Genomic DNA, 27972 nt, shown 5'->3' with positions numbered 1-27972 from the left:
CAGGGAAACTCCAAAGAAACACGGCAACATGTATATCTGAGCGACTAATAATTTAAAAGACGACCTTTATTAAGTGCTTTCTCCATAGCTATTACAAAGGTACCCGCTTTCCTTGGATTGTCTAGATTCTTCTGGCAACGTGGTCCTGGGCACAAGCGTCCTCTTCTCTGGACCTCATCAGTGCATTGTTACACGAAGAAAGTAGCACTGGGCGCTCAGTTCTGTCCCAGCTTTACGCTAGCGGAACTGCGGTTCGGCTGCCGGCGAGAGTGCCCGGAGGCTTTTCGTCAGCACTCCCACCCTAGCAACGTGCGCCTGCTGCTAGGGGCGGAGGCGGGGGAGGGCTCGGAGGCTGCTCACACCCGCCAGCTCCGCGTTCCCGCTGGCCCCAGCTCCAGCCCCCGAGCCCGCCGGTGGGTACTCAGCCTGAGGTGGGAGAAAGGGGCTAAGCGGCAGACTGGGAGCGGGCAACCTGCGCCCTTTGGCCGAAGCGGAGAGCGGTTATGAGGGCCGACCTTGTGTTGGGTGGCGCTAGGTTCCCATCTTGGGGGACTCCTCTCCCCTCTTTCCACATACACATCAAAAATAAGCTTTAGGCCGGGCGCGGTGGCTCGCGCCTGGAATCCTAGCACTGTGGGAGGTGGGTGGATTGCCTGAGCTCAGGAGTTCGAGACCAGCCTGGGCAACACGGTGAAACCCTGTCTCTACTAAAATACAAAAAATTAGCCAGGTGTGGTGGCGTGCGCCTGTAGTCCCAGCTACTTGGGAAGCTGAGGCAGGAGAACTGCCAGAACCCGGGAGGCGGAGGTTGCAGTGAGCCGAGATCGCGCCACTGCACACTAGCCTGAGCGACAGAGGGAGACTCGAGACTCCGTCTCTAAAAAAATAAATAAATAAAAAATAATAAACTTTAGTTGTTCGTATAATGGTCAGAGAGATGAGCACTTGTGATGTGAAGCAACAGAAAGGAAAAACTGCACACAAGTCCACAAGTCATCCCTAAAATTTGAGGCAACCTTGAGAGTGGCGGCCTAGAACTGGCTCCCTATGTGACTCTAGGCAAGACCCTCTTATTCCCTGGGCCTCGGTTTCCGCTATCTGTACCATTAGAAGGTCGAACCAGACCAGCTTCCAGGTGTTTCTACTCATACTTTTCTTTCTTTGAGCATTGTTTTGGCAGCTGAAGATGCCTTGGTCTCCCAGAGTGTAAGATAGAAGTGTGCAGAGGGAGATTTCCGGAGACGGAGGGAGATAAGATATCAGCGTTTGCATGAACAGGGGACCAGGGAAATAAGGTGCAGTCCACCCAGCTCTGCCCCTGTGACCTTCAGCAAGTCACAGCCTTCTGAGTCCCAGTTTCTTCATGAAATAGAGCAGTTGGATAGGTACTGGTGTATATCAAGGAATATTGCACTGGAGAGTTAGAGAATTCTCTGCTTTATGTTTAGGGTGGTTTAGAGTGACTACTGGATATCTCAAGGCCTTTGGAAAGCAGATTAGAATCGAAATAAGTGCTGGGATTCAGACTGAGGCCTGGTTCCAACTGGAACCAATGGGGACATCCAGAGCCGTAATTGAGTCTATAGATTTTCCCATGTCCTCTCCAGCCTTTCTGGGTCTGGAGTCTGGGATGAAACAGGGTGACTGCTCTCTAAAGGATACGTTGTTGGGCAGGTTAAAAGGGCCCTTATGTTGTTGGATCCTTAAAAAGTGTACCGCTGGGCTGGGTGCAGTGGCTCACGCCTGTGATCCCAGCATTTTGGGAGGCCAAGGCAGGCAGATTACCTGAGGTCAGGAGTTCGAGACCAGTCTGACCAACATGAAGAAACCCTGTCTCTACTAAAAATACAAAATTAGCTGGGCGTGGTGACAGGTGCCTGTAATCCCAGCTACTCGGGAAGCTGAGACTGGAGAATCGCTTGAACCTGGGAGGTGGAGGTTGCGGTGAGCCGAGATCGCACCATTGCGCTCCAGCCTGGGCAACAAGAGCCAAACTCCAAGCTGACTCTTCATCTTAGTATTCCATTAATTAATTCAACAAATATTTATTTGCCTTGCATTCATTCTCCTAGGCTAAGGTCAAATCATAGATACAAAAATGAACCAGAAATTATATCTCCTCTCAAGTATATTACATGTTCATAATAAAAATAGTGGAAGAAAACTTAGCAGTATTTTTATTTCTTAGTCTACTCATAATAAGTTACAACAACGTAGACGTAACCCAAATTCATATACTTTGTTCTTGAGACTTTTTAAATGCCTTGCTATGTAACATAATGAATTCTTAGCTTTATTGGGTCCAGTCACTCTGATCAGAGGCCATAATTTACTTCAGCTTTAATATCCGCTAGATTTATATATCCATTTGTATATGTTCTCTGTGTATATTTGTGCATTAATATTTGTGCATTGGCCGGGCGCGGTGGCTCAAGCCTGTAATCCCAGCACTTTGGGAGGCCGAGACGGGCGGATCAGGAGGTCAGGAGATCGAGACCATCCTGGCGAACATGGTGAAACCCCGTCTCTACTAAAAAATACAAAAAAACTAGTCAGGTGAGGTGGTGGGCGCCTGTAGTCCCAGCTACTCGGGAGGCTGAGGCAGGAGAATGGTGTAAACCCGGGAGGCGGAGCTTGCAGTGAGCTGAGATCCGGCCACTGCACTCCAGCCTGGGCGACAGAGCGAGACTCCGTCTCAAAAAAAAATGAAACAAAAACAAAAACAAACAAAAAAAAAGAAATCCAAAATGCTTCAATGACTATTTCCTTCTTATGTCATGTCAGTGCTCAAAGAGTTTTAGATTGTGGAGCATTTTGAATTTTGGATTTTTGGATTAGATGCTCAGCCTGTAGTAACGGTATCTCAGAGGCTTGTGGAATAGATAAAATGAGTTAATAAATATAAAACCTATAGCAATTCCTGGTACATTTTAAGTGCTATTTTTAATCTTCGCAGAAGTCAGTGATGGAGTTATTATCCTATTTTACACATAGGAAAGTGAGACTTAGAGAGGTTCAACAACTTGCCCAAGGCCACATTGAGCTATAATTCACAACTAGTCCTGTCTAATGCAGATACTAATGCATTTAATCAAATGTTGTTCTGACTATTCTGTGCTGCCCTTAATTCTCAGAATAAGCTGTACTGTCAATCAATATTTAGAATTTATTTGAATTCTTAAAATTAAGTTATTAAAATGCAATAAAACTGTTTATTCTTTGTAGACATTTATAATGGAAATTCTGGACTAGAAGTCAAGAGATTTACTTAGTTATAATTTTGAGCAAATAATATTTCTATCCTTATTCTGCAGATCTTTAAATAAATGGTCGTAGTTATAATTTTGAGCAAATAATATTTCTACCCTTATTCTGCAGATCTTGAAATAAATAAATGGTTTATATATGGTGATTTTGAAAAGCTCTTCCATCTCAAATTCTAGGATAATTATTTAAAACAGGAGAAATTGCCTTTTTCACAAAAGCAGTAAACTCTGAAGTAAGCAGTCAACTCAAGATTTTTGATGAACAGAAGTACTATGTTAGGAGCAAAATCAAAATGTTTAATGATGTATTTAAATATATTTTGCATATTTTAAAAATAGATATATAATTAACATTATAGTATACTTTCCTGAATTGTGGAAATGTGAGAGAGATAATCTTGGAATTTTGTAAAATATTTCTTTCTTTGTGAGGGAAAACTACACCTAACCATCTCTTTAATAAACAAGGTCTTTATTTATCTTGTAAATCTCTTTTCAGTGCAAACATGCTTAGACAGAGAAGAGATTAACTTCAGTGGCTTCCCACTAATTACAGAGATTAAGAAGTGCCTGCCTGAATTATTTTCCAAAGGATACACATTACAAATTATTGCATAGGGGCAGCTCACCAAGAAGATCCTATTGGTTTGGGGGTAAGTAATTCTAAAAGTTATCTTTTCCTTAGAATGTCCCATGAATATGCTTTTCTTGGGAAGTATGGCTCTCTGACTATACCAATCAGTTTTGAGCAGAGCCAATCCATTTATAGCACCTGCAATTTCCAGTGACCTAGATCTGTGGATGACATCTGTCGTTAGTTTGATGACAATGTTGAAAAATAGGTTAGGCTGGCAGATAAGAAGCCCTGCACCCTCTATCTATAAACAATACCACATCCCAAGCTTTTTGAAAACTATCCTGAATTTTGCCTCTCAGCACATCTTGTGGTCTCTTACAGAAAATCCTGGACTATCTGAAGTGGAAGGGACTTTAGATTCGCCACTTCACAAGTATTTTTGTTGTACAGTACTGTGCAAGCCACTCGGGGTACAAAGATGAATAATGAAAGACCTTCTCTCATTATACTCATAGTCTACTAAGAATCATTTCATCTAGTGTCCTAATTTTTTAGCTGGGGAGACTGAGGCCAGAGTGGGGAATGGAGCTGCTCAAGGACACATAATGGGACGAGGCAGGGCTGGGGTAGATCCTGGGTCTCTTGATGCCGCTCACATTGTTTCCATTGCATTATGCTTTTCTGTATTGGTTACCTCGTCTTGTCAGGAGGTAATTCTATCTACTTCTCAAAACGTAGGCTGAAATTCTTCTGGAAAGCTCTATTTTTTTTAATGCTAATGGTATGAATGAGAATATTAAGTTGGTGCGTTTTAGCTGCTGTTCTCTCCTGTAGACAGTTCTTCCTAGAATTAGGTTGGTCATGCCCATAAGAAACTCATTTCCTAGAACTTTTAAGCAGAACCTCAGAAGAAATGGGGATTGGGTGCTCCCACTGCCCCCCATACTTCCCTCAGCTCTTTGATATCACAGCTAGTTGCAGGGGACACTTGACCTGGAGTAGTTGAGACTGGTCCTTAGGTTCCTTGGGTCCCAGCAAATGTTCCTGCTGGTCACATCTTCAGGTTCTCTTTTTTTCAGTTTCACCAGCAACTGGTATAGGACCTACATAAATAGGGTGCTTAGGAGGTGTTTCCTGAATGAGTGGAGGAGCATGTTTGAATGCATAATACATTCTCTTTCTTTTCAGTTCTAGCCTTGTTAGTTGAGGGGGATGATACAAGTAAATCTGGAAAATGTTTCATTATTCTTTTTATTCTAATATGTAATCCAATATTAACATTATTTAAATTCTGGGTCACTGGCTCTCAAACTTTTTGGTCTCAGAACTTCTTTTCATTCTTAAAAATTAAAAACCCCCAAAGAGGTTTTGCTTATGTAGGTTATAGATTGGATTTGAATCCTGCTCTGCTACTATTGTTTGACATTAAAACTGAGATTGAATGCCACATGCAGGGTTTGTTAAATTTAAAAATAAATAAATGAGGCAGGCACGGTGGCTCACACCTGTAATCCCAGCACTTTGAAGGTGGGTGGATCACCTGAGGTCAGGAGTTTGAGACTAGCCTTGCCAAAAAATTGTGAAACCCCATCTCTACTAAAAATACAGAAAAAAAAAAAAAAAAAAAAAAAAGCCTGATGTAGTGGCGCATGCCTGTAGTCCCAGCTACTTGGGAGGCTGAGACAGGAGAATTGCTTGAACCCAGGAGGCAGAGGTTGCAGTGGGCGGAGATCACGCCATTGCACTCCAGCCTGGGTGACAAGAGTGAAACTCCGTCTCAAAAAAATAAATAAAATAAATAAGTAAATGAATTAATTTAAAAAAACAGAAATTTTAAAGATATTTACTTATTAATTTTCAATTAGTAATAAACCTATTGCATATTAACATAAAACATCATTTTATGAAAAATAAATATACTTTCCAAAACCAAAATATTTAGTTAGAAAAAATGGTATTGCTTTATGGTTTTGCAAATTTCTAATGTTTCCCTTAAACAGGAGACAATTTGACTCGGATATCTGCTTCTGTATTCAGTCTATTGTAATCTATTGTTTATGTTGAGGTATAAAAAGAAAAGAAGGCCTGCACTTTGGGAGGCCAGGGAACGTGGATTGCTTCAGCCCAGGAGTTGGCGAAACCCCGTCTCTACAAAAAACACAAAAAAATTAGCTGGGCGTGATGGTGTAAGCCTGTAGTCCCAGCTCCCCAGGAGGCTGAGGTGGGAGGATCACCTAAGCCTGGGAGGTGGAGGGTACAGTGAGATCACACCACTGCACTCCAGCCTGGGTGATAGAGTGAGACCCTGTCTCAAAATAAAAAAGAAAGGAGAAGGAAGAAGGAAAAAGGAAGAAGGAAGAAGGAAAAGGAGGAGAAGGGAGAAGGAAAAAGGAAGAAGGAAGAAGGAGAAGGAGGAGAAGGAAGAAAGGAGAGGAAGGGAGAGAGGGAGGGAGAGAAGGGCCTCACCGAGACATGTAGTTGGAAAAGGGAAGTCCTCCCAAACTCCCTAAAAGGCTCTCAGGAATCCCCCATGATCCATGGATCACACTTTAAGAAATGCTAGTCTAGGTCGTTACCTATATTGTCTCATTTAGTGTCATTATTTCTAGCATCTCAGAACATCTATTTCATGATTCTGGCACACTGAGAGGTGCTGTAGTGAAATTATTAAGAAAAAAAAAATCCAGCAACCAAGGAAGGTTACAACCTTTTAGAATAACTGAGGCTTTTCTTTTTCAAGAAGCTTCAGTAATGTGAATTATTTTTTATTTTTGATTACATCTTCTTAGTATTTATTTTATTGTGGCAGAGTGCATGTAACATAAAATTTATGATTAGTAACATTTAGTATATAGAGACAATGTTGTGCAACCATCATCACTATCTAGTTTTAGAACACTTTCATCAGTCCAAAAGGAAACTCTGCCTCTTAGTTTTTTTGTGTTGCTATAAAAAAAAAACTGAGCCTAAGTAGTTTATAAAGAAAAGCAGTTTATTTGGCTCACAGTTCTGCAGGCTGTATAAAAAGCATGACACGGGCTTCTGTTTCTGGTGAGGGCTCAGGAAGCTTCCACTGTGGCAGAAGGCAAAGGAGAGCCGGCATCCCATGGCAAGAGAGGAAGGAACCAGGTGAGGAGGAAGGTGCCAGGCTTTTTTAAAAACAGTTAGTTCTCGTGGGAACTAATAGAGTGAGAACTCACTAATTACCAGGGAGATGTCACCAAGTATTCATGAGGGATCTGGCCACATGACCAAAACACCTCCAACTAAGCCCTACCTCCAACATTGGGGATCAAATTTCAACATGAGATTTGGAGGGGGCACATATGCAAACTATATCTAGGCTATTAAGATATTCTATATACAGATTCTATCTGTATCTATTAAGTAGTCACTCCCCAATCTCTTCCTCATCCCAGCTCTTAGCAACCACTAATCTGCTTTTTGTCTCTAGGTTTGCCAACTATGGATATTTCATATATATAGAATATGAACTATGTAGCCTTTTGTGTCTGGCTTCTTTTGCTTAGCATGATGCTCTCAGGATTCACCCATGTTGTAATATGTATGAGTACTTCATTCCTTTTAATGGCCAAGTAATATTTCATTGTATGGATTGACCACATGATGTTTATCCATTCATTTGTTGATGAATATTTGAGTTGTTTTCACTTTTCGGCCACTGTGAACAGTGCTGCTGTGAACATTTGTGCACAAATTTTTGTTTGAACATCTGTTTCTGTGTTTTTGGCTGTAAACCCAGGAGAAGAATTGCTGGACCATATGGCACTTCTGTTTTTTAGTTATTACAGGACTTCTTAGTCTTTTTTAAAATCAGTTTTGTTTTGTGTATCTGCAACCTCAGGGCCGTAAGGGTGAAGCAGGGTGAGGAGGAAAAGCAAAAGCATACAATTAATTAGTCTGAAAAAGGATTTATTTTCAACACCATACTACCATTATTGTGCCTAACAAAATTAACAGTATGTATTCTTTTTATTAAACAGGGAACGCAACTTCCAGCAGCCACAAGGAATGCTGCTACTCAGGTACCAACTGAAACAAGCTCCTCCACAGAAGGTTTGGTGTAGGTTTTGTGCTGTGATGGGGAAACTGCAAAGCAAACTCAAACACAGCACTTACAAATACAGGTACAGCAATCTTCCCCTGGGAGCCCAGGTTTTATCATGCCCCATTAAAACTCTCCACTAAAGAAAGAGAAGACCCAGGGTGAATGTTGATGGCCTTCCCTGAACAGTTTAGTGTGTTTTCTTTTGGATAAGAAACAGTCAGGGCTGGGTGTGCTGTCTCACGCCTGTAATCCCAGCACTTTGGGAGCCCAAGGTGGACAGATTGCTTGAGGTCAGTAGTTCGAGACCAGCCTTGGCAACATGGCAAAACCCTATCTCTACAAAAAATACAAAAATTAGCTGGGCATGATGGCATGAGCCTATAGTCCCAGCTACTTGGGAAGCTGAGGTGGGAAGATTGCTGGAGCCCAGGAAGTCAAGGCTGCAGTGAGCCATGTGTGCCACTGCACTCCAGCCTGGGCAACAGAGTGAGACCCTGTCTCAAAAGAAAGAAAACAATCAGTTTATTAACTAGTGGCTGCACCCATACACAGAGGGGCCTAAATCTTTAGGATTAATTGCTAGTGTGAGCAAAGAAAGACTCCTGGCTTCTTGGCTTCAGGATCCCCCTTTATCAGATTCCAATCCTTCAGTCATTCTGCACATTTTCAGAATAAATAATACCATTGCTGACAATGTCAGTGGGTCTCCCTTCTCTTCTCCTTTTTAAATATTCCTCCTTAGTCTGGCCTGAATTGCCTTCTTAACCCACATTCTTCTCCCTACCCCACCACACCCCTATCCATTCCCATGCCATTGGGTCTCTCATTTTCTATACTCTTTTTAGCAGGCCTGATGAAATTATAGAAGAGAGAATTCAGACTAAAGCTTTTCAAGAGTATAGCCCAGCTCACATGGATACCGTCTCTGTCGTTGCTGCTTTGAACTCAGATGTTTGTGTCTCTGGAGGGAAAGATAAGGTGGGGTTTGCAGTGTTTCCTGGGAAACGAACTTTATTGCAGGGAAAGGAAGATATTTTGAAAGGAAGTCTAGGGTTTGCATTTCTGGAGCAGGGTTGATGAGTATAAAAATATGAGCTTTAGAGTTAGGAAGACTGGGTTTAAATCCCTGCTTGGCCACTACCCATTCGTTTGGACAAGTCTTTAAATTTTTTTGAGCTTCAGTCTTATCTGTTAAGTGGGAATAATAATGCTACCTCACAGGTGGTTATAAAGATTAAATCAAAGAACGTAGGTGAGATCCTTAACACTGTGCCTGACCACCCACATGTTTTCTATAAATGGCAGAGATCATACTTCCCACCAATGCCATGTTACACCTACATGGAGGCACAGCAGTTAATTGTCAGCAAAAGGAACTTTCTAATCTCTTCTTTTATGCTCTTTACACTGATATGCATTATGATTCCTCCTGTGTTTTTGTCCTCTTTCCTCCCATTCTCGCATTTCTCTCCTTCATATTTGGATCTATCATAGCACTCACACCTGGGATACTGGTAGCACAACTGCTAATTCTTTTTGTAGTGAATAATACTAATAATGGGGCGGGTGTAGCGGCTCACACCCATAATCCCAGCACTTTGGGAGGCCATGGCAGGTGGATCACTTGAGGATAGGAGCTGAAGACCAGCCTGGACAACATGGCGAAACCCCGTCTCTACTAAAAATACAAAAATTAGGGGGGGCATGGTGACGCATGCCTGTAATCCTAGCTACTTGGGAGGCTGAGGCTCAAGAATTGCTTGAACCTGGGAGGTGGAGGTTGCAGTAAGCTGAGATCGGGCCACCGTACTCCAGCCTGGGTGGCAGAGCAAGACTCTGTCTCAAAAAATAATAATAATAATGTCTCTCATTTTCAATAGCCTTTTAGAATCTTCAAATTCCATTTGCATACTGTATTCCACTGGTTCTAAGATGCATGTTTTCACATTTTATTTTATTTTATTATTATTATTTTTTTTATTTTTTATTTTTTTGAGAGGGAGTTTTGCCCTTGTTGTCCAGGCTGGAGTGCAATGGCTCGATCTTGGCTCACCTCAACCTCCGCCTCCTGGGTTCAAGCGATTCTTGAGCCTCAGCTTCCCGAGTAGCTGGGATTACAGGCATGTGCCACCACACCTGGCTAATTTTGTATTTTTTTTAGTAGAGATGGGGTTTCTCCATATTGGTCAGGCTGGTCTCGAACTCCCGACCTCAGGTGATCCGCCCGCCTTGGCCTCCCGAAGTGCTGGGATTACAGGCATGAGCCACCATGCCTGGCCCTGTTTTCACATTGTAACACTTCTTAAATCAGGATGCATCTAAGTATCCTAATTTAATTGGCAGTATTTTGTCTTAAAATCTAGGCCGGGCAGGGTGGCTCACTGCAGTCTCCACCTCCTGGGTTCAAGCGATTCTGCTGCCTCAGCCTCCTGAGTAGCTGGGATTATGGGCATGTGCCACCATGCCTGTCTTATTTTGTATTTTTAGTAGAGATGGGGTTTCTCCATGTTGGTCAGTCTGGTCTCTGACTCCCGACCTCAGGTGATCTGCCCACCTCAGCCTCCCAAAGTGCTGGATTATAGGCATGAGCCACTGTGCCCAGCTTGAAATGGTAATTTTTTTTAAAAAGCACCACAACAAAAATATACAGCGCAGTAGGAAAACAAATCTAACCCTATGTGGAATTCTCCTTCACCATCTACAGCCAGAACCTCCAGTGGAATCAGTTCTCCTTGGGGAATGTTAGCCCAAACCCATCAGTAAGTTTAGAGCAGTGGTCTAGTGTGAGAGGGAGAGAGAGAGAACCACCAGGAGGAAAGAAAAGAAACTCAAAGGAGGGGCACATGAGGAGGGATGGCCACAACAGGGAGCCCCTAATGCTTTGAGCAAGTCCCTGAACAGAGAGGGAGTGAGTGAAGAGGGAGAAAGTAAGGTGGGAATGCAGTAGAGGCTAGTGTCACTTTAACAAGAATTGAGTAATGAAACTAAAATCTTCACTCTCTTCAGACAGTTGTGGCCTATAATTGGAAAACTGGAAATGTGGTGAAAAGGTTCAAAGGACATGAACATGAGATCACCAAGGTAATTGTCAAATGATTATTATGAAGGCAATCTGGAACTGAATAAAGGATAGCTAATAGTTCTAGATATTAAGGGTGACTGAATCTTTGATCTTAAGGAAAAATGCAAAGGCTTTGTTTGATGCTGTGAAGTCCTACTTCAGGAGAAACAGAGCAAACCATTCACTTAGTTGTTGTTACAGGCATATCGAACACAGTTTTTCTTTTGTCATTAAGCCCTTAATAGCACAGGTAGTAAACAGAACACAGCTAATAACAACTCTCTCTGACCTATCCTGACTCAGCAGGTACAGTACTGAAGGCTTACCCTGTGCTTACCATAGCTAGGAAAATGACAGAATCCCTGTGCTCAGCAACCTTTTAGTCTAGTTGGGGACATTTAATGAACATTCAATAACAATGAAATAAAAATTAATTTGTTAGGTAGCATTACAGACCAGAGTGAGCTTCCAGCAAAAATGATAGAGAATGCCAGTTTATATATAATTCCCTGCTCTGAAGTCTACCTAAATGAACCCAAAATTAAGATACACACTTCTTTTATAATGAAACTAGGCATCAGCCACAATCCCATAGCACAGAATATGATAGTTGCTCGCCAGATACGTTGTGTTCTGAACTAGACTGATAGGGAACACCATGCTCTATTCACTTATCCCCAGATATTTGACAGAGTGCAGATTTCACTAAAAGAGCTGGTCCTGAATGGTCCTCCCAACAGCCCTTTATTTAGAAAGATGAGGACTAAGGATATAGATTGTTTACCAGTAAAACAAGACAATGTAACAAAATCGAGGCTGCTGCCAGCTTGCTTCTCTTTCTTCTAGTCACCCTAAAATGCCGAAGGACTGGCTAGGCATGGTGGCTCGTCCCTGTAATCCCAGTGCTTTGGGAGGCTGAGGCAGGAGTATCATTTGAGACCAGGAATGTTTTGTTTTGTTTTTTGAGATAGAGTCTCACTCTCTCTGTTGTGTGATCACAGCTCACTGCAACCTCCATCTCGCGGGTTCAAGCTATTCTTCTGCCTTGGCTGCCCAAGTAACTGGGATTACAGACGTGTGCCACCACACCCGGCTAATTTTTATATTTTTAGTAGAGATGGGGTTTTGCTCGGTTGGCCAGGCTGGTCTCCAACCCCTGGCCTCAAGTGATTTGCCCGAGGCCGGGAGTTTAAAACCAGCCTGGGACATAGCAAGACCCCATCTTGACAAAAAATAAAAAAAACTAGCTAGGCATGTTGGTGCACACCTATAGTCTCAGCTATTTAGACAAGACATAATCAGCCATCAGTATTCAGGATGACAAATCAAGACATAATCAACCATCAATATTCAGCATGACAAATCAAGTTATAGTAGACCTTGGACTGAAAGGAAAGAAAGTGAGAGAGAATTGACTGTTTGTGAGTGTGTGTATGTGCGTGCACTTGTGTGTGTGTGCACATGCATGTGTGTGTGTGTGCATGTAATACTTGAGCATGTATCAAGCCTTGTTGAATTTACTGCCAAAGATTGGACTTGCCCTCATTCAAAGATGAAAAGATTAATAAGCAGAAAGGATCCAAAGTGAGGTCTATATGCCTAGATTTTTTTAAAATACACATATAACAAGCTAATGTCAGATGAAAATACACTTTGAAGGAAGAACTACTCAAGAAGCAAACATAAAATTTGATTAATGCTTTTTTACTCTATAAATTAAGAGAACATATACTCTATGAAACAATAAGTTGAAAAAATAAGACAAGCCAGGTGCAGTGGCTCCTGCCTGTAATTCTGGCACTTTGGCAAGGCAAGGCAGGAGGATTGCTTGAGCCCAAGAATTTGAGACCAGCCCAGGCAGCATAATGAGACCCCATCTCCACAAAAAATTAAAAAATTAGTTGGATGTGGTGGTGCACGCCTATAGTCCCAGCTACTCAGGAAGCTGATGTGGGAGGATCATTTGAGTCCATGAAGTTGAATTCATAGTGAGCTGCACTCCAGCCTTGGTGACAGAGCAAGATTTGTCTCAAAAAAAAAAAAAAAAAAAAAAAAAAAAAAAAAAAACAGTGAGACAATAGAAGAATTATCTGGGGGAGAAAAGATTTGAGGAAAAATATTATTAAAAAGTAAAAATTGGCCAGGCAGGGTAGCTCATTCCTATAATCCCAACACTTTGGGAAGCTGAGGTGGGAGCATTGCTTGAGCTCAGGAGTTCAAGACCAGCTTGGGCAACATAGCAAGACCTGTCTCTACTACAAATAAAAATACAAATACATTCAGTGGTCATAGTGGTGCATGCCTATAGTCTAAACTACTTGGGAGGCTAAGGCAAGAGGATCGTTTAAGCCAGGGAGATGGAAGCTGCAGTGGGCTATAGTTGCGCCATTGCAGCCCAGCCTGGGTGACATAGCGAGACCCAGAAAGAAAGAAAGAGGGAGGGAGGGGAGAGAGAGAGAGAAAGAGAGAAGAGAGAAAGAAAAAAAAGAGAAGAAAAAGAACGAGAGAGAGAGAAAGAAAGAGAGAGAGAAAGAGAAAGGAAAGGAAGAAAGAAAAAGATTATTTATGTGCGGAGAGTGTTGTTCATATGTAAAGGCATGGAAAGACATTCTTAAATCCGTAAAATCTTGCCATATGCAAAGCATTCCTGAATAATATAGTTGAAGGTATATTATTAAAGAATGTGAATGGGCCAGGCGTGGTGGCTAACGCCTGTAATCCCAGCACTTTGGGAGGCCAAGGCGGGCGGATCACCTGAGGTCGGGAGTTCAAGACCAGCCTGACCAACATGGAGAAACCCCATCTCTACTAAAAATACAAAATTAGCTGGGTGTGGTGGCGCATGCCTGTAATCCCAGCTACTCAAGAGACTGAGGCAGGAGAATCGCTTGAACCCAGGAGGCAGAGGTTGTGGTGAGCTGAGATTGCGCCATTGCACTCCAGCTTGGGCAACAAGAGGGAAAGAAAAAAAAAAGAATGCGAATGAATGATGAATAATAAAGCCAACTAATATTAAAGAAGTTCCAAACTGAATTCACTGTATGAGTCTTCAATCCAATTAAACACAGAATTATGTCTAAAGAATTGTCAAAACTAGGGCTATGAGAAGAAATGTAATTGTTCTAATTCTTTAAAAAATTTATATGAATAAAATGCAAAATATTAATAATATGATAATAGACTGGATAAAAATCCAAGAGAGTACCTACAAAAGTGGGAATGAGCCAGAAGTAATATAATTGTGCTAATTAAAGAAAAAATTGTTTTTCCTTATAGGAGATTCTTTTCTTTCTGAAATTAATATATTGAGAATATGAGTTTAAAGATATTAATACATATATAGAGGTATCATGAGAAGAACTCAGGTTACATATTATTTAAATTAAAAATATAAAGAAAGGGAAAAATAAATCTAAAAATAAATATGCAATTTTATAGAAAAAGAAGACAATGAAAATATGACAAAATGATTTTCAAAACCAGCAGAAAAGATGGAAGAAACAAGATCAAACATATATATGATAGCAGTAAATGTAATTGGGATAAATTCACTTATTGAAAGGCAGTACTCTTACTGAGTTAAAAACTAAAGCCACCTATACATTGTTTAAAAGAGACATATCTAGGCTGGGTACAATGGCTCATGTTTGTAATCCCAGCACTTTAGGAGGCCGAGGCGGGTGGATCACTTGAGGTCAGGAGTTCAAGACCAGCCTGGCCAACATGGCAAAACCCCATCTCTACTAAAAATTTAAAAAAAAAAATTAGCCAGGCATGGTGGCACACACCTGTAATCCCACCTATGCGGGAGGCTGAGACAGGAGAATCACTTGAACCTGGGAGGCAGAGGTTGCAGTGAGCAGAGATCATACCATTGCACTCCAGCCTGGGCGACAGAGTGAGACTGTGTCTCAATAAATAAATAAATAAATAAATAAATAAATAAATAAGACATATCTAATGCAAAGCACCTTTAAAATTTAAAGTGAAATAGTAAACATAGAACAGATATTTGTACACACGCGCACACACACACACACACACACACACACATATATATAGCAACATTGTTTAGAATAGCCAAAAGCTGGAAACAACCCAAATGTCCTTTGACAGATTCATGGATAAACAAAATGTGGTAATATACATACAGTGGGCTATTTTTCACCCTTAAAAAGGAATGAAATAGGCCAGGCACAGTGGCTTATGCTTGTAAACCCAGCATTGTGGGAGGCCCAGGCAGATAGATCACTTGAGCCTGGGAGTTCGAGGCCAGCCTGAGCAACATGGCAAAACCCCATCTCTACAGAAAATACAAAAATTAGTCGGGTGTGGTGGCACACACTTATAGTCCCAGCTATTCAGGAGGCTGAGGCAAGTGGATTGCTTGAACTCAGGAAGGGAAGGTTGCAGTGAACTGAGACCAGGTCACTGCACTCCAGCCTGGGTGACAGAGCAAGACCCTGTCTCAAAAAAAAAGGAATGAATTTCTGATACATGTTACAACATGGCTGAACCCTGAAAACATTATGCTAAGTAAGAGCCAGACACAAAAGGACAAATATGGTATGATTCCACTTATATGAGGTACCTAGAATAGTCAAGTCCATAGAGACAGAAGTAGAATAATTGCAGGTGCCAGCAGCTGCGGGGAGAGGAAAATGGACAGTAATTGTTTAAAGGTTGTAGAGTTTCAGTTTGGGATGATGGAAAAGTTCTAGAGATGATAGTGGTGATGGTTATACAACAACGAATGTACTTGTTGCCACTGAGTTGTACATTTAAAAATGGTTAAAATTGTAAGTTTTATGTATATTTACCACAGTTCCAAAAAAAAAAAAAAAAAACCACACAAAAAAGAACACGATGGAAGAGATCAGAACAGGAAGAACAGGTCAGCAAAGATATATCAGGCAAATGTAAACAAACAGAGCAGGAGTTGGGATGATGATATCAAGCAAAGTTGTATTCAAGGTAAAAAGCATAAAATGGAACAGCGATTTACCTCAAATTCATCATAAGTACAACAGAATCACCTGTCATAACAGTACAGTATCCATTTTTGGGGTGCAGTGATGATCAGGTGTAAAAGGAATCCCACAGGAGGAAGTTCTATAGGAAGCCCAAGAAGGGAAACATCCTCACCAAGGTAACGTGATCTGAGGAGGTGAGATTTTTTTTTTTTTTTTTTTTTTTTTTTTTTTTTTTTTTTTTTTTTTGAGACGGAGTCTCGCTCTGTCGCCGGGCTGGAGTGCAGTGGCCGGACCTCAGCTCACTGCAAGCTCCGCCTCCCGGGTTCCCGCCATTCTCCTGCCTCAGCCTCCCGAGTAGCTGGGACCACAGGCGCCCGCCACCTCGCCCGGCTAGTTTTTTGTATTTTTAGTAGAGACGGGGTTTCACCGTATTAGCCAGGATGGTCTCGATCTCCTGACCTCGTGATCCACCCGTCTCGGCCTCCCAAAGTGCTGGGATTACAGGCTTGAGCCACCGCGCCCGGCCGAGGTGAGATTTTTAACCTTACCCTGAAGGACAGGAGGAAATCTGCTACATAAAGGAAAAGGTAGCACAACATTGAAAAAGGTGGAAATTCAGACTGGCCCATGCTTTGCATTCATAGATTTCAAGCTTAGGTATTACTCTTGAGAAGTGTGTGTGGGGGCCAGGCGTGGTGGCTCACGCCTGTAATCCCGGCACTTTGGGAGGCCGAGGTGGGCGGTTCACCTGAGATCAGGAATTAGAGACCAGCCTGGCCAAGGTGGTGAAACCCTGTCTCTACTAAAAATATTAAAATTAGCTGGGTGTGGTGGCTGTCGCCTGTAATCCCAGCCACCCGGGAGGCTGAGGCAGGAGAATCACTTGAACCCGGGAGGTGGAGGCTTCAGTGAGCCAAGATCGCGCCACTGCACTCCAACCTGGGTGACAGTGAGACTCCATCTCAAAAAAAAAAAAAAAAAAAGAAGTGTGTGGGGAGGGAGTTATGCAGAATCATCTTTTTCCCCCAATTTGAAGTCCAGTCCAACTAGCACACCAGAGCTATTTCAGTGTTACTGTTTTTTCCCTGAGCAGGTAACCTGTATTCCCAATTCCAACCAGTTCTTCAGTGCCTCTCGTGACAGGATGGTCATGATGTGGGACTTGCACGGTTCCTCACAACCAAGGCAGCAATTGTGTGGCCATGCCATGGTGGTCACCGGATTGGCTGTGAGTCCAGGTAAAACAAAGTGAACCTCTTCCCAACACCTTGATACTTTCTGAAAAACCCTGTTCAGGTCCCATCTCACAGGCTGTCTTCTCACCATTGTTTCCAAAGACTCATCACAGCTGTGCACTGGCTCTCGGGACAACACCCTGCTTCTGTGGGATGTGGTGACAGGACAGAGTGTGGAAAGAGCATCTGTCTCCAGAAACGTGGTATGAACTCAAACTTGGTACAGAACAGGGCAGCAGAAAGGAGCATGGGGTGAAGGAAAGGCTCAGGAGAGAAATCAGGAGGCCCATGAGCAGAAATTAGAGCCTGGGTCCCAATTGCTGTCCCCTAACCTGCTGTGAGACCCTGGCCTCTCGGGGTTATTAGATTAGATGGTCCCTTGAGTCTTCTGCTCCAGACAATGATTTTACCCACTCATATGGGAATTAAAAATGGTCTTCATTATTTCACTATTACTTTTCTTCTGTGGGCCAGACACTGTGCTAGGAACAGGGTTAGTGACCAAGGACAGAGTTCCTGTCCTCCAGGAGCTCACAGCTTATGCTTATTGTATGTTCATACATGTAACATCATGTGGAGAAATAAACGTTACCTTTTGCTTTATGTAGAATTTGCATTGCTTTTGAAGGACCAGTTGTTTTCTAGTAGCAGACTGGTATAAACTGCAGAGCCTTTGGAGTCAGTCATACCCAGGTTCAAATCATGGATCTATTACTTACCAGCTATGTTATCTCAAGGAAGTTACTTAAGCTCTTAGAGTGTCTATGTCTTCATTTATAAAACGGGGAGAATTCTATCACCTGCTAAGGTTCTTCAGAGGGTGAATTGAAATACTAGATGTGAAATACCTGTCGTTGTACCTGACCTATAGTAGATGTTCTTTTAGTGGTCGTCACATTTCAGTCCCAGTCATCTTTTCTAATTTTGAAGATGACTGCCAATGGTCAGATGTGCTTGCCCCATGCCCTCTATATTGGTGGAGTTTACTGGAAGAAAATAAAATCCTGTTATTTTGGGTTATTTTGGAAACTGTTTTATGCCTGTCCAAGCAGGAGCCTGCAGGGATAAAGAGAAACATGAATGCGCTTCCTGATCCCCATGAGGTGTTGGGCTAGAGTTTCAGTGAACCCGCCTTACAACAGGGGCTGTTCTATCTGCCACACAGCTGGGGTTTCAGGCACTCTAAGGGTTCCTGCATGTATTTTGGTGCTCACAACTGGCCCAGCTGTTCCCTTGCTGCTGATAACCTGGGAGATGCAGGTAGCATGACTGATAGGTATCTGCAAAATGTAAGATGCCTGTAAATGAATTTGCTAGTTCAGAATCCTTGAGAAGAGGCACAGTGATGCTAGTTAGCACATTTGACAGGAATTATAGCAGAGGAATGACTTGGTGTGAGAAGTTCTGAACATTTTGCTTTTTCTAGGTCACTCACCTGTGCTGGGTCCCCAGAGAACCATACATACTACAGACCTCTGAAGATAAAACCCTCAGGTGGGCTTACTGAGCAGCAGTGAAAGTGTTTCTTGTGAGGTTTGTGGCTCCCATGTGTACATGGCTCCATTCCCACTCTGCTTCTCCACATTGCTCTGCCCTTCCCAGAGCCTTCTGTTCCTCTCCCCTTCACTGGTGGTGGGGCCTCTCTGCTCTGGCCCCATGGATCATTAAGGTAGGGAGGGACTGTATACCATGAGATCAGGCCTGGTAAAAGCCCCTGTTCCAGATGGTTTCAAAGCATCTGATTCAGCCAGCTCCTGCTATGTGAATGTGTTCAGATTAACCCCAGAATCAGTCATTTGCTTGTCCCACCCTGTCGGGCTGCCTGGCTCTCCTTGCTACTCCTGCATGGCTCCTGGTGTTCTCAGTCACCCAGCCTTCAGCTGAAGCTCTCCCTGGGGAAGCAGGGTCAAAATCAGCATCAGGGGAGTCAGTAAAGTCAATAGTTCTTAGACCGGAGAGCATAACTAGAAACTTTGGATCTCAGAAGAGATTCTCCTTAGAAAATGATAGGAATGGGGTAAAGAGGTAAAAATAAAATAAAGAGCAAAACAAAATACTCCCCAGTGGACCCCATAGCCAAGGTTGGCCATGACCTGTATGTAAATCTTCTGTAACTGATTCTGAATGATGACTGATCTTCCGTATCGTAATAAGTATCTTTTTAAAAATTTAAGTCACAGGCACAGAAATATCCTTTTGTCCATGGAAAGCAGTGCCTCAAAGGACCAAATTAACAAATTAACTTGTACAATTAAGATGCCTGGTCTCAATTTCTATTAACTGATCTCAAAATAGAAAGAACTCAGATGTCATTCAATTTGGTTACTTCCTGCCAGCTTTAGAGTCTCAGAGATTGATCTGGTTCATGCTGCTGTTTTTAGGTAAATCATGCCATTCCAATCTGGCTGGCCTACACAGCAAAGAGCCAAGACTTTTATGGTAGTGGGACAATACGGGTATATTTCAGCCACATTTACTACAAGCTAATTTCCTGCCCTAATCTCTTTCAGATTATGGGACAGTCGGGGGCTGCAGGTAGCTCATATGTTTCCTGCAAAGCAGTACATTCAGACCTACTGTGAAGTCAGTGTGGATGGACACAAGTGTGTCTCCTGCAGCAATGGCTTTGGAGGAGAAGGCTGTGAAGCCACGGTAGGAGACTGTGTGAGGTCCAGGTATCTGGTTGCTGATGAACAGATCACTTACTCTGGCCTCATGCCTGTAGCTGTTCTACACAGGCGAGCTCTGCTAATGGCTCAGGCCTCTTTCAAAATCATACTGTGAGTGATTCTTTGCATTCCAGTTGCTTCATTTAAGAAACATTCATAGGGGAGGCCGAGGCAGGAGGATTACTTGAGCCCAGGAGTTTGAGACTAGCTTGGGCAACAGAGCAAGACCCTGTCTCTATATAAAAATAAAAAGTTAGCTGGGCATGGTGGCGTGTGCCTGTAGTCCAAGCTATTCAGAGGCTGAGGTGGGAGGATCAACTGAGCCCAGGAGTTTGAGGCCAGCCTGGGCAACAAGGGAGACCCCATCTCAAAAAAATAAAGAAAGAGAAGAAAAGAAACATTCCTCAACTTAGGGCTCTCTGAATTGGTAGTAGGAAAGAGGAATGGGATGAGAGTCAAGATGGGGAAGAGCTAAACACAGAACTAGTCTGCTGATGTCTCTACTCGCAGCAGAGCTTGGAGAGGGGAGGGACTGTTTGAAGAACGAGATTTATTCCCATTATAGGCATGGCCACAGTAAAAGAAGCTCAAGCTTTTTAGGAAATTTGGAGCTCTAGTGTTGGTCCAGGGCCTACTCCATCCCTTACACATATACCTTCCTTGCAGTTAATTTTGGAATAGATTGCCTAGGCTCCTCCAAAGCACCTTAGATTCATAATTGTAGAATATCAATTAAAAGGGTTATCTAGTATTCAAATAGAACAATTATGCCTCCTATTTTATCGAACATATCTTGTGTGCTGGGCACTGGGCTGAGCACATTACATGTAATATCTCATTTAATCCTTAAAAACAACCCCATGAGTTAGGTACTATTATAATTCCCATTTCACAGACAAGGAAATAGAGGCATGGCAAGTTGACATTTCTTGCACAAGACCATATCCCCAGTAAATGGTAGATTGGGGTGTTGCAGCCTTTGAATGTAGCATCTCTTTTCTAAGTGAAACATTTCCAGCTCCTACAGCTATTCCCTGGATAACATGCTGTCCAATAACTTCATTATCTTTTTGGACATAATTCAATTTGCTGTCCTCTCTGAACATTATTCTCCAGCTGTGATCTGATCTGTATCTATGAGAGTGGGACTGGCAGCACTGACTGGCACTTCCCTCTTGTAGACACTAGTCTTCACACATCAAGGTTCAGCATCTAGGCATTAAATCAGAATGTCTACATCTATATGTACTTATACCTATGAGGTACTTCTAACCATGGGGTCCCCACAGGACCCACAGATGCCAAGAGGTTGAAATAAGGCAGCTCTTGAGTTGCCATGAAAGCAAACAACCCCATACTGTTGTTTCGGGTTCCCCATGATGGAACACCATCATGCTGTAGGACTAGGAGCTTTTACTTCCCTAACCATTAAAAAGGCAAAAACTTATGACACATTCTTAACCAGGGTTGTTTGAGACATAGTTGAGGCTTAAAATAATCACTAGATGGGGGTTGTTGGGTCTGTGGATGGATGAAGATATGTGAGCAGGTAAGTGGAGGGAATAGGTACATCATGGGAGCGGGGGTGATGGATATTCGTGGACGAAGCTAGGCTAGTAAGTATGAGCTGGTACATGTCATTACTTTGCAGTTGTGGGACCTAAGACAGACTCGAAACAGAATATGTGAGTATAAGGGGCATTTCCAGACTGTTGCATCCTGCGTCTTTCTACCAAGAGCATTGGCCTTGATGCCTTTAATTGCTACCTCATCACATGATTGCAAGGTGAAGATTTGGAACCAAGATACTGGAGGTAAGGAGCCTGCTGTCAGTTCTCCTTGAAAGACACATGAAGTCCTAAAACCTTCTTTAAAACTCCCTCTTCCCATTGCTCAGCATTACAAAGCCACCCATCTTCTGCCACTGTCTAGTCCTGTGGTTAAGAGGTGATGTCAAGATGCTATCCCCATGTATCCCCTGGTACCATGTTGCATAGACTCATTCCTGAGAACTCACATAGATTTGGCTCTTACATTCTTTCTACCTGAAGTTCTTCATCAGATTCTAATTTGTGACACTTAAAATACCTGGAAAAGAGAACAAGAATTGCCACTTTTGAATTCTTCTTTCGAGGACTAAAATGAAACCCTCAGCTTTTGGTGAGGTTAAGGGGGAGTCAGGATAGTTTCAGAAAGTCTCTGCCCTGTTTTGATTCTGTAGCTGAAGTTTAAGAACACGGTAAGCTCATAACATTTCAAAGCATCAGAGAAAAAGGATGTCTTATGCAACCCAGGTCCCCAGATTCCTGGATCTGCTGGAGCCAGCCCCTGCTGGCCAATTGTTAAATATTCAGGATTTTTGTGAACTGGTTTTTAAACCTTTGGTGGCCTGAAATCTGATCATGGTGGAGGTATTTACACCATGAAAATTGACAAGTGCTATGAATCGGTGGTGGTAGTGTTTTTTCCTCCAGAAAGCTGGTTTACCAGCACGCCACTGCCTCCATCTGTTCTGTCCTGGACACAGGGTTCTGCCAGACAGAAATAGCATTGACTTAAAGAACTTTAAACCAAATCTCTCCTACAGCAGTCTTCTAGAACTCAGCTCCTCTCAGGGGAGACAGGGTAGTTCCCTCAGAGAATAGAGGCGGGACCGTGTCTTGTGGGCACTCTGCAAATAGCTGTGGCCACAAGCCAAACTTCCATAGTAAGGACAGCCTGCTGTACCGTCACCTGGAGCGGCTTCTCCAGCCACCCAGGTGTAACAGTTGCTTGAGGAAAAAGAGCAGATGTTTTAGACTTAATGATCATAAACCTTACCAGGGAGAACGAGGTCTGAAAGTGTTGACCTGACCAAGTGGCACAGATTCCCTGCCCACCAGGTATGAGCCTGTAGATTTCAGAAGAGTGGCCTCTAAGATGCAGATGGAGGGAGATGGGTCAGCTGAAACCCCTAAAGAATGCCTTTCAGGCTCCCCCATTATCCTTCATCTCCAAGGCATCAAGACCCCAGGAAGCCAGCAGCTAAAGATCAGTATCCTTGTATGTTTTTCCCTGCCTGGGCCCTGCTTTATTCTCTGGGCAGGTGACTGAGGGCAGCTTTGTAACATGTCTTTAGCTGGTGAGACCCTGATACTTCTTGGTGATGGTATGCATCCTGTTTGGCCCATGTGCCATTCTCTACCATTGATGTCGTGGGGTTGGCCCAAGTTCTGACCTCCCTGATATGCTTTCCTCTGAAGAAGTGGGGCCTCTCTCATACTGGTTAGATATATACAGCAAATGCTTTATTTCCTTGCATTTCTCATGAAGACATCACGTTTCATGATGCTACACTCTTGGCCTAATCTGCTGGTTCCCCTTTTCCCCCCAGCCTGCCTTTTCACCTTGTCTCTGGATGGATCAGGACCCTTGACTTCTCTGGCTGTTGGTGACGCCATCTCCTTATTGTGTGCAAGTTTTAACAGAGGAATTCACTTACTCAGAATGGACCACAGCCGAGGGCTGGAACTGCAGGAAGTGGCAGCATTCTGAGGCCAAGAGACACTCACTGGACAATATCAAACCATGGCCCTTTCTCAGCGTGGCTTTGTGTCTTTCCCAGTTATCTTGTGGGGAGTGGGATGTAGGGCTGGTATTCTTTGTTTAGGTTCACTTAGAAGAGGTATCAGTGTTGTAAGTCAAATAATTTAAGTCCAGTGATTCAAAATCAGGCATAGAGTCCAGAAACATGGACTACACATAAGGTTCTCTAAGTTAAATACAAATGCAACTTTTTAGTGAGCTTGTAGGACTACTCTTCAAAAAAAGTTTATTGCTCAGAATGATGACCTGTAAATGTAAGAGTGGCAGGCCTCTGTCTGTGAAAGTCAGAACACAGGGCTCAAGCCTCTGAAACTGACCCTTTCCAAGTCTTCACAAAAGAAAAAAGGCAATGGGGAGAGAGAGTGTTTTGGTTACATCAGAAATAATTGAGATGGGAAAGAATAGTGCAGCTCCATAGAGGAGACAGACTGTAGACAATGAGATTAAGCTTCAGTCACTGCTCCTCAGCAATGTGAAGAATCAAAGTCAGGGCAAGCAAGCGAAAGCTTGGACTTCTATTCAAAGTGGCAGCAGAGTGGGAGGGCGGTGCCCTTCTAGCCCAATGCTGCTGAACTTGTGTGAAAATCAGACCTGAGATGGCTTGAAGCGGCCAAGAATCACATGGGCATTGCCCAGAATTATAGGAGTTAGCACATCTGCTCTACAGATAAGAAAACATTGAAATTCAAAGATTAAGGCCAAAAATATCTCACTTGCAATTTTAATATCTTTATTTGGATTTATATAAATGAAACATATATATATATATATATGTTTTGGAATGGCCAGAGTGAGGCAAAGGAGATCCCTGAAATAACATTAGAACATACAGGAAAAACGAGGCAGGCGGATCACTTGAGGTCAGGAGTTGGAGACAAGCCTGTATGCGCGTGCCTGTAGTCCCAGCTACACAGGAGGGTGAGGTGGGAGAATCACTTGAAGCTGGCAGGCAGAGTGTGCAGCGAGCTGAGATTGTGCCACTGCACTCCAGCCTGTGTGACAGAGTGAGACACCTTGTCTTGAAAAAAAACACATACAGGAAAAAGAGGGATGGAGTCAACTGTGCCCCAGACATTAAGCCCCCTTCAATGAGGAGGGGCAAGGTGCTCAGGCCTGCCTGTGTGGCCCCCAGGAGTCAGACCTCAGCCTCGTGCTCACAGGCCCATTTTCATCCAGGGAAAATGGAGTCCTTTCTGCCTTCAGAGATGCCCACACATAAGGCACATGAGGCCTGGAGATTCCCTTTCTGACAAGTCCCAGCCAAAGAAAGATTTTGCTTTTGTCTTCTCTGGCCTCTGCTTGTCTCTGATACCAGTGGCTGACAGCCACCTTCCTTGTTCCCTCTCTTGGTGTGATCATGGCTAACTGCAGCCTCAATCACCAGGGCTCAATCAATCCTCCCTCCTTAGCCTCCTGAGTAGCTGGACTGCAGGCATGCACCACCACACCTGGCTAATTTTTTGTGTGTTTGTGTAGTCTCCTGGGCTCAAGTGATCCATCTGCCTCAGCCTCCTCAAGTGTTGAGATTACAGGTATGAGCCACTGCATCCAGCTGAGAGTCTGTTCTTAAGCTAGTACAGTCAGACCGGACTTTGAATCTCCACTTCTCCATTTAGCTGGATGATCTTGGGCAAGTTATAAAATCTGTTTCCTCTTCACTTTATAACATGGGGCTCATGATCATACCTCACCACAGGGCTGTTCTGAAGACTGGACATAGCTATTTTAAATGCTAGGAAAGGCCAGGTGCTGTGGCTCCTAGCACTTTGGGAGGCCGAGGCAGGAGGATCACCTGAGGTCAGGAGTTTGAGACCAGCCTGACCAACATGGAAAAACCCCGTCTCTACTAAAAATACAAAAATTAGCCGGGCCTGGTGGTGCCCGCCTGTAATCCCAGCTACCCGGAAGCCTGAGGCGGGAGAATCGCTTGAACCTAGGAGGCAGAGGTTGCAGTGAGCCGAGATTGCACCATTGCACTCCAGCTTGGGCAACAAGAGTGAAACTCCGTCTAAATAAATAAATGCCAGGAAAGGTGCTGACAAATGGTAACCATAATTATTTATTGTCCTCTCTGTCCAGACTAAATATTCCCTTTCCATATTAAACATTTACCGTTCTGCCAGATGAGTTGGCTCATGCCTGTAATTCCAGCACCTTGGGAGGCTGAGGCAGGCAGATCACAAGGTCAGGAGTTCAAGACCATCCTGGCCAACATGGTGAAACCTCGTCTCTACTAAAAATACAAAAATTAGCTGGGTGTGGTGGCGGGCACCTGTAGTCCCAGTTACTCAGGAGGCTGCGGCAGGAGAATCACGTGAACCCGGGAGGTGGAGGTTGCAGTGAGCTGAGATCATGCCACAGCACTCCAGCCTGAGCGACAGAGAGAGACTCCGTCTCAAAATAAAATAAATAAATAAAAATAAACGTTTACCATCCCTTCATCCATTCTTGGATCTTATCCTCTAACCCTTTGGTCTTGTTTTGCTCTCCTTTGATTCCTTGTTATGGCTCTTTCAACTCTGGAAAGACAAAGAGGTAGTGGGAGAGGAAGCTAGAGGGCTGAATACATTTATTCTCATTTGTTATTCCCAGTATTCCCTGTGTTGTTATTTCCATTTCACAGATGAGGAAGCTGAGGGCTAGAGACATGCAGTACTTTGTCCAAAGTTACATAGATATTAAGAAGAGCTGAGATATGAATCTGGGTCTGCCTGACTCAAAGCACTTTCCATTGTATCATGTCACAAAGTCATAGACCATGACATTGTTTGTATCTTAAAGACCAGTTATTAACTTTCTGGCTCCAAGGAGATCCCCTGCCCAAGGGCCTAGGGGTAGTAGACAGCTGTCTCAGGGACAGTCTTAGCGTGTGCTGGATTATTAGTGCATCAGCTGACACTTTTTCCCAGAAGGGAGAGAGGCAGCAAGTCAGAAAGTCCACGGGAATGAGTTGGGAGGGGGTTCCAAGGAAGGGGGACAGGCTGCCAGGAGAAGGAAAGTACACGTGAGAAAATAGTAGGGCTCTGATGAGTTAGTAGGGTTCTGTTACCAATAAAATTGTTTCCATAAACTGTATGTGTGCTTGATGTCAAATTACACATTTTTTTTTTTTTTTTTTTTTTTTTTTTTTTTTGAGATGGAGTCTCGCTGTGTCTCCCAGGCTGGAGTGCAGAGGCGTGATCTCGGCTCACTGCAAGCTCCGCCTCCCAGGTTCACGCCATTCTCCCGCCTCAGCCTCCCAAGTAGCTGGGACCACAGGCACCGCCACCACGCCCGGCTAGTTTTTTGTATTTTTAGTAGAGACGGGGTGTCACCGTGTTAGCCAGGATAGTCTCGATCTCCTGACCTCGTGATCCACCCGCCTCGGCCTCCCAAAGTGCTGGGATTACAGGCTTGAGCCACCGCGCCCGGCCCAAATTACACATTTTAAGTAGAAAATAGATTAGTAAATGCTAGTGTTTGTAGAGGACTTTTTTCAGTCCGATATGCCCTAATCAGATACTCTCAGCACCTAAGATATAGGCTGCTAAAATTCATTCATTCCTCGAACATTCATTGAACACTTCATTCTAGAGGCTGCCCCTCTAAAATCATGTCAAGGAATTTTCCAAAGACAGTTGACTTTTTTCCCAGGAAGGTGGATAAGCCCTTGGAACCTGGCCAATTGCATATTTAAAATTTAAATAAATGTATATATTTACTTACATATTTATGATTTAAATATATATACTTAAGGGGAAATGGATGCTTATTATTAATGTTCTTCATTTTGGCACAAAAAAGTGTAGAACTCGGGTCACTTGGTGTTTTTATAATCCAACAGTGAGAAAAAAACTATTTCCAAATGGCCTTCTGAAAACATAATTATTAAAGAGCAGCTTTATCATTAGAAATGTAGACTGTGGCTGGTGCGATGACCCACACCTGGAATTCCAGTGCTTTGGGAGGCCGAAGCAGGCGGATCACTTGAGGTCAGGAGTTTGAGATCAGCCAGACCAACATGGTGAAACCCCATCTCTGCTAAAAATACAAAAATTAGCTTGGTGTGGTGGTGCACACCTGTAATCCCAGCTACTCAGGAGGCTGAGGCAGGAGAATTGCTTGAACCTGGGAAGCAGAGGTTGCAGTGAGCTGAGATCGCACCACTGCACTCCAGCTTGGGCCACAGAGCGAGACTCTGTCTCAAAAAAAAAAAAAAGAGAAAAAGAAAATAAAAGAAAATCCCAGCTTTGGATCAGGGGGTTGTTGTTACCTGGCACTGCGTGTTCAGATGCTGGACTCAGTTCCCCTGGATTAATTTTTTGGTAACTGGCTAATTTCATGCAATAACAATGCAGATGTTTAACATGAGGCTGCATGGAAGCTGTCTGTGATTCACCCTACATGAAAAACACAGGAAACAAAAACCATCGTACAGCATCATCCTGTTTTGGTAAAAATACCTCCATACACATGTCTGTACATTCATAGATAAAGGCTTGGAAGAAATATGGCAAAAATATTAACAGTGTTGTACCTGGGTATTGAGTTTAAAAAT

General features: G+C 43.2%; 1 protein-coding gene across 5 annotated transcripts; it reads left to right on the top strand.

Moving 5' to 3' along the window:
* Positions 1–262: 262 nt before the first annotated feature.
* LOC105487056 (WD repeat domain 31) lies at positions 263–23436 on the top strand. Of its 5 annotated transcripts, none has more exons than XM_011750333.2 (11): positions 263–413; positions 3766–3919; positions 7848–7889; positions 8761–8890; positions 10919–10993; positions 17040–17184; positions 17284–17384; positions 18608–18675; positions 19692–19833; positions 21502–21664; positions 23224–23436. In XM_011750333.2, exons 3-11 carry the CDS (start codon positions 7876–7878, stop codon positions 23382–23384), a joined length of 999 nt encoding a protein of 332 aa, XP_011748635.1. In that variant the 5' UTR covers positions 263–413; positions 3766–3919; positions 7848–7875; the 3' UTR covers positions 23385–23436. The 5 variants fall into 5 exon arrangements, with proteins under 5 accessions (XP_011748635.1, XP_070934311.1, XP_011748634.2 ...); XM_071078210.1 differs by having other exon boundaries at positions 8758–8890; XM_011750332.3 differs by having other exon boundaries at positions 7848–7991.
* Positions 23437–27972: the final 4536 nt, after the last annotated feature.

Source organism: Macaca nemestrina, chromosome 14 (assembly GCF_043159975.1).
Source record: "Macaca nemestrina isolate mMacNem1 chromosome 14, mMacNem.hap1, whole genome shotgun sequence".
Classification (NCBI taxonomy): domain Eukaryota; kingdom Metazoa; phylum Chordata; class Mammalia; order Primates; family Cercopithecidae; genus Macaca; species Macaca nemestrina.
Note: the sequence above shows the minus strand (reverse complement) of the source record. Positions and strands in the feature narration are given on the sequence as shown.